Source organism: Phyllobates terribilis, unplaced genomic scaffold (genome assembly GCF_046119375.1).
Source record: "Phyllobates terribilis strain yellow unplaced genomic scaffold, ASM4611937v1 Scaffold_3__8_contigs__length_932513732, whole genome shotgun sequence".
Taxonomy (NCBI): domain Eukaryota; kingdom Metazoa; phylum Chordata; class Amphibia; order Anura; family Dendrobatidae; genus Phyllobates; species Phyllobates terribilis.
The window spans coordinates 905,506,934-905,520,650 of NW_027362763.1; the positions used below are offsets into that span (position 1 = coordinate 905,506,934).

Genomic DNA, 13,717 nt, shown 5'->3' on the forward strand with positions numbered 1-13,717 from the left:
AAAGGAAATGATACATGGTTTTCTAAATATTTTAAAAATTTAAAATATTGATGTGCAGATCCTCCAGAATATAGGTCTGTTGGATACTTCTCTGATTAGTGCTCTCCTTGGGATGTCAGTTTAGGTGGACGGCCATGTCTTGCTAGGTTTGCAGTTGTGCCATACTCCTTCCATTTTTGGACAATGGATTGAACAGTGATCCGTGAGATGTTCAGAGCCTGGGTTATTTATTTATTTTTTTAGAACCTAACCCTGCTTTACTCGTCTCCATAACTAGATCTTTGATCTGTGTGATGTGTTCCTTGGTAATTAGAGACAGACATAGGTACTCTATATGCCCCTATAATTTAATGGTTGTAATATTGCTGATGTATGCCTTCTGGAGAGCCACCTGCTAGTGCGACATGATTTTTCGCACATTGCTTTTAACCATCCAGCAAAAACAGAAGAGCTTCTTCATTTTTAACAAATGTGTTGTTTAAACTCCCTTTAGTTAGGGGCTCGTAATAAAAATGAACTAAAGGTTTGCCACAGGCAATATTAGTGGGCATATATACTTACTTTGTACATCTCTTTAGAGAGGCTAGAGAAATTAAAAGTGTACTGTAGTTGCTGATCTTTCAGTGAACATCCTGAGATACTTTCTTCATCAGGGCACACTAACGGAGTGTCCCATTCAAAAAGATAGTTGCATTCAGAAATCTCAACAAACTTTGGTGTACCCTGTGAATGAATCATATAATAAAAATGAATATGATCTAATGATGCGGAAAGAAAACATCACATAAAAATGTAAGCTATACACACCAAACTTACCAGATCCGTGCCTACGTTGCAATGAAAGATAATAGTGGTAGAAAAGTATTTCTGTGTCATAGAATCACATATCGTCCGGCTGTCCATTGTAAGTGAAATAGTTTGTGTAGTTGTATTAAACTGTGGAGCGCTTGGCTGGCCAATGTCCTTTTATTGGTATGAAAACAAATACATAAATTAAGATCTATTTAGTCAGGGTGTAAACAAATTAATTCAAGAATACATTTTCTACCTTCTGATTTTTTCCTAATTGGCAATTAAAGGGGTTGTCCAGGCAATAATATTGCTGAAATGCCTCAAAGTGCTATGAAAGTATCAATACTCGCCAAGCTCCTGTCCCAGCACTCAACCAGACCTCTTGGTCTGTGCTACAGTCAGGTCCTCCACATACCTGAAATGGCCAGAATTGCCCAATCAGCCACTTACTGGCCGCAGCGGTGACTTGACACAACCCTTGACTGATGACGTGGACAACTCTGGTTATTTCAGGTGTGTCCAAGATGGGACCAGAAAGAACAGACCAGCAGGGCCCGAGTGAGAACCAAAGCAGGACATGGGAGTGTTCAGTAAACTTGTAGTATATGAATTATCATTACATGATTCCAAACTAGGCACAATGAATACCATTTACTACGCAATATGAATCCTTATTATGCCTTTATGACAAGGAATTTTTTTTTTTTTTTTTTTAAATCATCCTTGCTTTTTAACAGCCATAACTTTCTTTTCGCTATCATTAGGTCAACACAGATGTATGAGAGCTTTTTTTCCATGGGATGATTTTTTTTTTTAAAGGCATCATTTTTGGATATATATAGTGTATTGAGTAACATTTGTTTTTTGTTTTTTGCAGGTGGTGACAAATCTGTATAGATTTTGGCTGAGACAGCTGTAGTGTTTATTTTTATTGATATAATGGGGAAAGTTTTATTGGGACCTAAAAAAAAAGGAATTTTTCTTAAATTAAGAGGCTGACAAACATGGCAGACCTGGGAGCCATAATTAAGCATCTCTGTGTGGGGTGGGGGTTTGTTGGGTGGCAGTGAGCCCCTATGCCCAGTCTAATCATTCAGATGCCAAAAATCAATTGGGACTACAGCATCTAAAAGGGGCCAAACATCCTGGATCAGAGTTATCTGGATCTTAGTTAATGGAGCAGAGTAAAAGCTGTAATTTATAGGTCATACTTAATGCCAATGACATGGGCTTCGCTCCTCAGACTGGGCCATTGCGGCGCCATACATGTATGGTCTGTGACTTTAACCACAACCTGATATCAGTGCAGTAAGTATAAGGCAGATAATGGCGAAGGGTTAAAAATCAGTAGCACTTAGGAGATTTTTAGGAGTATTTGCTGACTGGCTTTCCTCTTTGAATACTGTTTAAAACCATGAAACACAACTGAAATATACCTTGTTGCATGTCATTAAGATTCCTGTCACACACCAGGGTCAAACTATTGTAGGAAAAAACAAACAGCTACTCCTTATGGTTCTTTCATAAAAAGGTCACCATGAAAAATATTGGAAAGCAGTGTTACAAGCCTGTTAAAAGGCTCTTTCTTTTGTATATGCTCAAGCTAGTTGATGAATGTCACAAATTATGGAATCCCATTATTAATTCAGAATGCCTAAATAGTGTATTTGCAATAGACTTTGAAACCAGATGTCCCCCTTTAAGGCAAGAATATTTATAGCATGTGCACTTCACTTACAGTACTTCCTTCGCCAGGTGTCGACCTGCATACTGATGACCCAAGTGGACAATGTCCAGTATTACTTAATGGCTGGCAAATATTGATGTAAAAATCTGAATAGTTACTTTTCTCTGAGCTTATTAGGAGTTCATAATAACCAACATGTTTGATCAGAGGACTCAGATCAATGAGAGATGTGCCATTTCTGACAGAACATTGAATCTGAAATATAAAAAAAATAGTAAAACTATAATTACAACGATTCAAAAGAAAAATTTCTACAGATGGTAAGAAAAGGACAAATTTTTATTAAATGGAATTAAACAACAAGCAGAGATCTTGAAAACCATATGGAATATAGACAATATTGGAACATTGAGTAACTTTTTATTGTGCAATTAATACTCTTTTAAGAAACTGGAGCATCCATTTTCTAGGATATGTCGACCCCCCTCAATTTTGCTAGCATCCATACCTCTTTTTCACAGGCTAGAGATGTGCGCCAAGTGAAGTGCCATGTACAAGTGTTACGTTTAAAGGATGTCAGGGAAGGGAGACTGCTGGCAGCCGTATCTACGCCACATACAAAGGTAAAGACACTACGGTGCCGAGTACTGTCGGGCCCGGCACAAGATTGCCCTTCGTAAGTTAGCTGCAGCACCTGGTCGACATAAGTGATTTGGCTTTGTGACATGCCTGCATTTATGGATTTTCCATCTTCTGATACACAAACACCTGTCCAGGAGACAAAACTTATTAAGAAATGAAGTGTGAATACAACTAATAACGATTAACATATGCACCGGGAAATCACTCACAGATGTGAAATAGTGCCTCATTGATCTGGCATACACCAAAAAAAATAACTTTTTCACATTTGTGGGGCAGAAAAATTACTTTTAGTGCACAGTAAATCTTTTTTTTTTTCAATGTTTTTTTTAAAGCATTGTACACTACTATAAAGATGATCTCTTTAACTAAAGGCATCTAGTAGACGACATGGTAACTGGTGACTTGTGAAAAAATATCAAAGAAAAAAAGGCAGTCTTACTTACAAACACTAGGTTACAATACTAATGCGATAACAGGATGCAGCAGACCACCATGATAAAGGCGGGGGCAGCACAGGTGCAAAATACAACCACGCACACACCAAGCATTCATGGAAGAGGTGGTTGTCTAGTCTTCTAAATGCACATGGATAAAGCTTGTATAGGACGTCAGTCACACAGATACTTTTGGTGCTGAGTATCTGGCTCACAGTTTATTAGTAAAGCCCATACTATTCGATCAGGTGGGCTGCCCAGCACTAAATAAGGGCACCCCACAGGGACAGTTACCCTGATTTACAAGGCCAACAAAACTGCATCATGCATAAAAATGGAAAAATGTGCAATAAAAGATGAAAAAAATTGTATAAAATACATATTTTGGCCAAAACACGCAAGCTCGCAACCCACGTCTAAAGGTCTCAATCATCTTGCAAGTTTCCACTGGTGACATGTGGTTGGAACAGATCACACCCACAGAAGCATTTCACGACCCTAAGTGGCCACAACTAGCCAACATCTTGACTCCTCTCTGCCTAATTGCGGTGGAGTGGGGTTCCTGTGTATATCTGAGGAAGACTACATTATATATTTAGTTCTTCGATGGGACGGTTTACTCACCGACTCCAGGTAAACATGGACTATTGGTAACACTACTGCAAATATTTAACCAAATTGATCTTCTCATATCTGTAATAAGATAACCATTTTTGCTTGACAACGAAGACAGATCAAACTCAAAACCTGGAACAGAAGAGTCATGATATGAACTGTAGCTCAGGAGTAGATAATCACTTAGCTTTGTCAATACTTTGCTTGTAGAACATTTTTTTCTTTACCATTTACAGTTAGGTCCATATATATTTGGACAGAGAAAACATTTATCTAATTTTGGTTGTAGACATTAACATTGAATTTTAAACAAAACAATCCAGATGCAGTTGAAGTTCAGACTTTCAGCTTTCATTTGAGGGTATCCACATTAAAATTGGATGAAGGGTTTAGGAGTTTCAGCTCCTTAACATGTGCCACCTTGTTTTTAAAGGGACCAAAAGTAATTGGACAGATTAAATAATTGTAAATAAAATGTTCATTTCTAGTACTTGGCTGAAAACCCTTTGTTGGCAATGACTGCCTGAAGTCTTGAACTCATGGACATCACCAGACGCTGTGTTTCCTCCTTTTTGATGCTCTGCCAGGCCTTCACTGCAGTGGTTTTCCGTTGCTGTTTGTTTGTGGGCCTTTCTGTCTGAAGTTTAGTCTTTAACAAGTGAAATGCATGCTCAATTGGGTTGAGATCAGGTGACTGACTTGGCCATTCAAGAATATTCCACTTCTTTGCTTTAATAAACTCCTGGGTTGCTTTGGCTTTATGTTTTGGGTCATTGTCCATCTGTAGTATGAAACGACGAGCAATCAGCATGGCTGCATTTGGCTGGATCTGAGTACACAGTATGGCTCTGAATACATCAGAATTCATTAGGCTGCTTCTGTCCTGTGTCACATCATCAACAAACACTAGTGACCCAGTGCCACTGGCATCCATGCATGCCCAAGCCATCACACTGCCTCCGCTGTGTTTTACAGATGATGTGGTATGCTTTGGATCATGAGCTGTACCACGCCTTCGCCATACTTTTCTCTTTCCATCATTCTGGTAGAGGTTGATCTTGGTTTCATCTGTCCAAAGAATGTTCTTCCAGAACTGTGCTGGCTTTTTTAGATGTTTTTTAGCAAAGTCCAGTCTAGCCTTTTTATTCTTGATGCTTATGAGTGGCTTGCACCGTGCAGTGAACCCTCTGTATTTACTTTCATGTTGTCTTCTCTTTATGGTAGATTTGGATATTGATACTCCTACCTCCTGGAGAGTGTTGTTCACTTGGTTGGCTGTTGTGAAGGGGTTTCTCTTCACCATGGAGATTATTCTGCGATCATCCACCACTGTTGTCTTCCGTGGGCGCCCAGGTCTTTTTGCATTGATGAGTTCACCAGTGCTTTCTTTCTTTCTCAGGATGTACCAAACGGTAGATTTTCCCACTCCTAATATTGTAGCAATTTCTCGGATGGGTTTTTTCTGTTTTTGCAGCTTAAGGATGGCTTGTTTCACCTGCATGGAGAGCTCCTTTGACCGCATGTTTACTTCACAGCAAAACCTTCCAAATGCAAGCGCCACACCTCAAATCAACTCCAGACCTTGTATCTGCTTAATGGAGAATGACATAACGAAGGGATTGCCCACACCTGTCCATGAAATAGCCTTGGAATCAATTGTCCAATTACTTTTGGTCCCTTTAAAAACAGGGTGGCACATGTTAAAGAGCTGAAACTCCTAAACCCTTCATCCAATTTTAATGTGGATACCCTCAAATGAAAGTTGAAATTCTGAACGTCAACTGCATCTGAATTGTTTTGTTTAAAATTCATTGTGGTAATGTCTAGAACTAAAATTAGAAAAATGTTGTCTCTGTCCAAATATATATGGACCTAACTGTATATCTAGAACTCTAACCCTAGAGGATTCATGGTTATTACAGGGGTTGTTTCTGGTCCAAATCAATAAGTCTGCAGTCACTCTGTGTGACTGCAGATTTAAGAATCCCCCCCCCACTTACTTACTCAACTTAAGTGTATGGAGCGAGGCCACGCCCGTAAGACAGACTATGGCCGGGAGTATGTATGACTAATACATACCCTCTGGTCCCGGCTCAGAAAATGGTGAACAGTGTGTGCACTGGGGGAATTCCTAAGCAGTAGCATAGCTACAAGGGGGGCAGAGAGTGCGGCTGCCCTGGGCAGATGCGTCCTCCTTTATCATTCTTCCTCGGTGTCTGACATCTCAGCGTGATGAAGTCCCCATATGGCGTCCTCTATGCCGAGATGTGCGACGCTTCATAAGACAAGCTGCAGAGACCAGAGCAGAGGGGAACCAGGAGGAGAGGTGAATATTGTATTTAAGGGTTTTTGTAGGACATTGTGTTGGCCATAAAACTGTATGGGCTATGGGGAGTGCATTATACTGTACCGGCTATGGGGAGTGCATTATACTGTATGGACTATGGGGTGCATTATGCTGCATGGATTACTATGTGGGGGCTATTATATTTGGAAGGCGATGGGGGAGCCTTTAAACTGTATGCAAGCAATTATACAGTGTGAAGGTTTGTGTGGTGTTCATCATACTGTGTGGAGAGCTGTTTGAGGTCTATCATACTGCATGGAGGGCTGTGTAGGGGGCCATTATACAGTGTGGAGAGGTGTGGGGCTATTATATTGTATGTAGACCCATTTTACTGCATGGAGCGCTGTGTGGGGGTCACAGTTGAGGGATCATACAGTGTTGGGGTCACCATACTTTTCCGGGGCAGTTGAGGTGTGGGGTACAGTGCATATGGAGTTTACTGAGGAGGAATTCCCTGTAGGGGCATCTTCGTGTTTGTGGAGCAATTTGGTTGACATCATACTTTATGAGCACAATGTAAGGGGAATCTAGGGCTCCAGTAGGAGGAAAATTAGAGGGCCCACAGTAGCACACAGCAGATGCAGTAATAGGGACACATATGGCAGCAGTGGATCAGCACTGGGGTATCAGTAGGAGTTTGTGCAGGTTGGGGACAGATGGAGATGGTGCCCGATATTATGACTTCTCACATATGTGTTGTAATCTCTGCAGCCGAGTCCTGGCTGGAGAAGTTGTCATGTCTGTCTGGGCCAGATGGAAAAGATGGGGAAAGTGAATGACTCCACCAGAAAGAACATCAGGTGTAAGTCACTATCTATAACTGTACTGTCATTTCTTATTTTCTGCAGCACTGGTATCTACCACTATATGGTCACCATAAGGTGGTAATATCAGTGCTGGTTATAGATTATGTTAAGTAAGCACGCAATCATTTGCAGAGGTTCTCCTACATCCACTATTAAGGTGCGCCATCATATTTGTAATAAGGGGCACATGGTTTGGGGCTCACTCAGAGGTTTCGCGCCCCCTTTTACACCCACTGAACCAAACCCCTAGCTACACCTAGTCTGCAGACTTATCGATTTGGACCGGACAACCCCTTTAATACCAAGGAATGCAGAAAAACAACTCAATGTACACATTATGGATGGGTAAGCTGGATATATGTTAAGCAAACATGACATTTCAAATCAGAATCTGTAGCCACAGTCCCTAAGATACAGGAAAAAAACAAACCACTATTAACTTGTCACTACCTGTTGCAGGGTTCTTGACTCGACACTCATCATGCGTCTCTACTGTCAATCGACATGCATACGCAGTGTCCCAAAAGAAAGTAAAGTCACAGCCCTGTACGTCAGAGACTAACACTGGTCCTGATACCTAAATAAAAAAGGGCAAATTAATCACTGATATACATCTACTTAAGATGAAGTAATGTGTAGTGATGGGGTTGAGAAATATCCCATCTGCAAATAACTTACCCTTTTGCTCATGTCACATCTAAATCTAATTGTAGTTGTCCTATTTCTCATACCATTAGGGCAATAGTCTCCATTTTTATACTGAAGCTCAAGTACTCCGCTGTTCAATCTTGGACTGGATGCAAGTTCTCCCAGACTTATTGACTTCTTGCCTTCCAATAAACAGGAAGCAGAACCATAGGGGCATGAAGCTGGCCCTTTAAACCAAATGATCAAGCTAATTATCTTTTACAAAAACACAGAATACATTACAGACTAGTCTATAAAGTTTTTACATGTGAAAAGGAGTTTGTCATCAGTTAAAAAGGGTTTTCCCACCCTGAAACATTTTTCTCAAAATAACTGCAACCTTCTTAAAAAGGAATTAGAATGAATATCTACTGTATGGTCACAATGCTCCACACCAGATCTTTCATCCATGTCACCATAGAGGCTCGGATTTTTTTTCTTTCAGCTTAGATCTTGAAATAGGTGGTCGAGAACAATATGTCACACGACCCCCATTCCAAAGAAAGCTCATTTCCCAATTTCCTACTCAGCACTCCTTTTTTCTGCCTTACAGTCCTTCAAAGTGCGGAGTGCAGCAATAAAGGCATCCTGGCCGGCTGCCACAGAGGACTTCTGCAGAGAGCTGCACTACCAATCAGATCCTACTGTATAAATGGCTGGCAGCAATATCATTATGACTTAAAACATTCTCTCATTATTCTGGCATATGGCAAATATTAAAAATTATGGTAATCATAACTGACCTAAAACGGGAAAGGTTTATTCGGATTTCATGTCAGATATTGAGAAAAACATGCATATGTGTCTTTTTATATAGTGTATGTATGCAAACTTCTGGCTTCAACTGTAGGTTTTCATGCCGTAGCCCCTTTCTGTCTGGGTTAGCCTCCACCGAGTCGGGGTGTAATGGCGGCCAACTGGCATGGTGGTCTCGCTGGCAGGCAGTCCTCAGCAGAATGAAAAAGGGAAAGTTGTGGAAGGGATGCAGGATCAGCCTGTCTCAATAAGCAATGTCCAGACCTCAGGTGTAACAGGAAGAAAAACTTGCTTTTACTGGAGGATGGGAGATGGGAGATGATGATGATGATGATGATGTTGTTGTTACACTGAGCCAAAAGCCCGTCATGGTGTGATGAACCCAGCTCTTTTCCAGCAATGTATAGCAGCTCTCCTCACTCCTGCTGCATATAGCACTATGTGTGTATTAAAACTTCTCCTCTCAGCCTGCTCAACTTGGACCTTGGCATTCAGGGCACCTCAGGTTTATAGGAAAGTACCTCAGCTCTCTTCCCACCGCTGGCAACTAAGGATCCTCCATAGACATCCCACGTCTGATCCCTAACTGACGTCGTCTGGCAGATAGGCACTTCTTGAACCGCGCAAGACACTATGTCCCATGCGGATGCACAGATTTCACTGTTGTCCCGACAACAACCACAGCAGAGGCACTGACTGGCCTCCTTGATCTCCAGCACCACCACCAATCCCAGGGGAGCAGGGTTGCTTCTCCTGAGCTTAGTACTTCTCCTGCAGGGGTGACTACCCACAAGACTTCACAATGGCCCTTACACTAATTACATGTGTGTGCGTGTAAAAATGGCTGAAGAGCTGGCTTCTCACACCATCAGAGTTCACAGATATTTGTGACAGCTGTCTTTGCAGGGCACCACCCTAATAAAAAAAAAACTTGGGAGGGGGGTGATGTGGAAAAGAGAGGTATAGTGGATATGTACACTTAATACTAGGGTGCCCTTATGGCTCAATTTACAGAAGGACAATATGCTGCATGCCCCTTTGGAGACCCATGTCCACATGATCTCTCATTATAATATTATGATATAGGAGTGACACTTATCGGAAAAAAAGCACAGGTTCACATAACTTTCTTTTTACATTGCGGATGCGTTACCATGGTGCTCTACAACATATTTCTTTCAACCTTTCTTCTGTGTTATTGCATTTAATGAGAAACCATGGCTATCTTGGAAAGCTCAATCTGCACAAGCACACCCTGTTAAACAACTCTAACCAAGGGAAACTCACAGCCCTGATTGGATTTGAGGGATTGCAAGAATGAATACTTTTGAACACTTTAAGTACATTGGAAATATTAATAAGTTCTATGTATTAAGACATAATAACCCCTCTAACAAATGATACATAGAAAGTCTTACCAGTTTCCGGCACTAGTGGTCTGCATACATTTATGCGGAATTTGGCATTTGTATCAGTCAGAGAATCCACTTCCCAGTTTTTTTCATAATGTGACAATGGAGACAGATCATACGAATTTCCAAGTGGGTCCCTAAAAATATATACAACAAATAAAACATTGCAACTAATTCCTATTCCCCAATAGGGGAGGAAATTTTACAAAAGTCTATAGCAAGTCATCAGATTCACCTTAAAAAAAAAAAGTGAAAACGCCAACTGAATGAAAGAGCAACAATTTCTATTTTTTTATAAGAAATATTCCCAGTATTATTGAAAGAATCTCCATTTATACTCATCTATATGTATAACTACACTAGATATGCCACTCCCCCATTAGTGACGTCAAACAATTAAAGACAGGACCTAGGATCGACATTAATATATTTTTATTATTCTTTTAATCTCATCAAATTCTCTACTAGATGGGCACCCTGATGGGGTTAAAATTTTCACTTTCTTTAGTGATCCTGTATGGGACAGGTTATATTTTCTCCAATGCTTATCGATATGTTGGTTGTGTGATCTGGTATGGAGATTTCATTGATGATTCACTCATAGATTGGGTTGGTGATGAGACAGCTGTACCAGACTTTATGCAGTATGCTAATAGTAACAGCTATAATATGAGATATACTAAACCTGCCCCTTCTGATACAATCTCCTTTTTGGGTAATGGGAAATGGTTAACAACCTTTGCAGAAAATCCTCTTCAGGGAACACCATTTTGGGAGCAATAAGTTGTTATCCAAAACATATAATTTATGCAATACCATATGGTTAGATGGTCAGAGCCAAGAGAATTTGTTCCAATTCATCAGTTTATTTCAGAGCAATGTAGCATCATAAAAAAAGATTGTTTAAAAGGAACCTGTCACCTTGGAAATCGCAATATACCTGCATATATAGTTGATCTGCCGGTGAACAGTGCAAGAATGCTGCCAGGTCGCCTTACTGAAAATGCAGATACCGCGGGAAAATGAACTTATTTTCTCCCAGGAACTGCCTGCTTTGAGTTACGGTGGCGTGGCGACATTTACCGCTCACTATAACAAAGTGTTGTGGTGTGCCTACTACCCCTGTTCACAGTAGAGTGGTGCTCTGTGCATGGACTGTAACCGCTCCGTGAATGCCCCCATGACTGAAAGACGGAAGTTCCCGGGAGGAAAAAAGTTAATTTTTTTTGGGTAGCTGCACTTTCAGTAAGGCGGCCAGGCAGCATTGCAATGCTATTTATCTGCAGATTAATCCTATGTCTCCAGGTAAATAGCGCTTTCAAAAGGTGCCAATTTCCTCTTAATAGGCTATATAGTAAAAATTATTGAAAAAAAATGCAGAAAAGTAAATAAAATGACATTGTTTTTTTGTATGGAGACCATAGAAATCGGAAGGAAAACAAACATGTTAATAAAAATCATGCAGCGTTTTCCACATCATTTAATGGACAATTTGATGAGATTTAAAGAATCCTAAAAAAATAAATCCCTATCTTGAATCAGGATAGCATTTTGGAAAGAATTCCTAAACAGGGCTTCAAAGTGGTAGCAAAAAATGCAAGATCATCAAGAAATATTCTCTCTCAAAGTTTATTCAGATAGCAGAAATGCCAATAGTTATAACAAAACATAGCTGCCCCAGACAGGATTTGCTTTTATAAATGTGGTGGTAGTGACGCGCCCCTGGGCCTGCTGTGTCGCGCAGCGTCTCGCGCACGGGGGCTTACCCGGAACCGGATCAGATGAGGGTTGTAGTCTCCGAGTGGCGGGGACCCGGTCCGTGCCCAGGGAGTCAGACTCAGTGTGTGGCAGTCTTGATAGATGTTATTTGAGTGTCGACTACGCCACCCGTTGATTTGCAGCTATGGAGCTGCCGCTGCAGGGCAGACCGCTGAGGCCGGTGTAGAATTGTGCAGCGTGATAGTATAACCCCCAACGGGAGGGGTATGGCCTCAGGGCAGCCGACGTGGAAGATGGGGGTAGCAGGAACCACTCAGAGACTGTGCGGTGTAATTCAGGGTCTTTACTGGTAACAACGATAGACCCTCCCGGAGTACTTGCTAGCGAACGGGGCCTGGTCAGTCCTTGAGCAGATGGGATCTCCCCTGGCCAGGCGGAGTTGTAGGCCTCCCAAACTGACTGTACTCTTCTGGCTACCTTGCTAGAAGCGGATATAAGTAGCCCACGTCCCTGAGTGTACCGTGTGGTGCTCACCCGTATGGCCGGTGACTCGGGGCCTTCTATTGGCTTCCGCTCCACGATGGCGGTGCTGGTCCCACACGTGTGACCGTGCCTTCGGGTTTCTGGGCCTGAGGACCTGAAATCCCCTGCCGGTCGGCTTCTGCTGCTGGGTAAGAGTTAGTCCCCACAGCCTCGGACGCCGGGTCCGGTAAGAAAGCTTCTCAGTCAGGGCGAGCTCTGCAGCTGCCAGCCCCTGACTCGTAGTAGTATTGCTCCCACTGAGCTCCAGCTGTTTCTTCCTATGACTGTTTCTCGTCTCTACTCTCCTTGACTCCTAACCCTGCCTCAGCCCCGGGTTTATATAGGGGAAGTTCTTCCCCTCCCAAGACTGGGCAGGAGGTGTGGCATGCACAGGATCCCTGACCAAAGGACCTCCCACCTGCTCTCAGACATAACATTACATTACTGTGGGAAACCAGACCCCTGGGGTGCCACAGTAGCAGTTGCAGTTTGTAGATATGCCTCCAACGCATTCACAATAAGGAGTCAAGAATCCAAAACATTTTCTATCAGTTCATTCATTGATTGTGATTAGTGATGATCGAGCATGCTCGTTGCTCGAGATTTACGATCATGCTCGGGTGAGTACCTATTATCTTCAGGGTGCTCGGGGGTTAAGTTTTCGTTGCTCTGTGTACATGATTTGCGAATGTTTGACAGCTTTAATACATGTGAGGAATGCGATGAAAACTTAACCCCCAAGCACCCTGAAGATAATAGGTACTCGCCCGAGCATGATCGTAACTCTCGAGCAACGAGCATGCTCGATCATCACTAATTGTTATTCCATGCCATTGTGAGCACACAGTGCAATTTAATTAACATTGGATCAGATGAGAAAACTGAAAAGTAGAATAGCAGAACTTATTTCCAACATGAAATAGAAAAAAAAGTTATTACTTAGATGTGACAATACATTTTTCTGAAATGCATGTCAATTAGTTTAAAACTTTCTTTTTTTTAATTGAAAGGGTTAATAAGTCACAAATGTGGGGGCAATTGGAAAAAGATACTACTTAAAAAGGAGGCATCATGGATAATGAAACTGAACACCAGGATTTCACAGAGCATGAATTTTATTTTCACAATGATTTTATGTATATTTACTACAAGTGCAATTTTCTACTAGTCTTCCATCATCTAGATCTGTAGCTTGTATTTAATTGTTTGCCGTCACTAATGGGGGAGGGCATTTCTTTTTAAATGGATTTTCTGGCATTTGAACTGTATGTTACGATTAAGACTGAATGATCGAA

The 13,717-nt window shown here is 41.5% G+C and overlaps 1 protein-coding gene across 1 annotated transcript in view; it reads right to left on the reverse strand.

Moving 5' to 3' along the window:
• Positions 1 to 13,717, reverse strand: part of IGF2R (insulin like growth factor 2 receptor) — a 209,529-nt gene that overhangs the window by 46,627 nt on the left and 149,185 nt on the right. Inside the window, exons 30-37 of the mRNA XM_073672755.1 lie at positions 10,188 to 10,318; positions 8,005 to 8,201; positions 7,777 to 7,903; positions 4,183 to 4,305; positions 2,988 to 3,247; positions 2,531 to 2,734; positions 817 to 963; positions 562 to 723 (exon numbers count right to left, since the gene is read on the reverse strand). Coding sequence (XP_073528856.1) covers positions 562 to 723; positions 817 to 963; positions 2,531 to 2,734; positions 2,988 to 3,247; positions 4,183 to 4,305; positions 7,777 to 7,903; positions 8,005 to 8,201; positions 10,188 to 10,318 — 1,351 coding nt within the window. The remainder of the gene's footprint in view (positions 1 to 561; positions 724 to 816; positions 964 to 2,530; positions 2,735 to 2,987; positions 3,248 to 4,182; positions 4,306 to 7,776; positions 7,904 to 8,004; positions 8,202 to 10,187; positions 10,319 to 13,717) is intronic.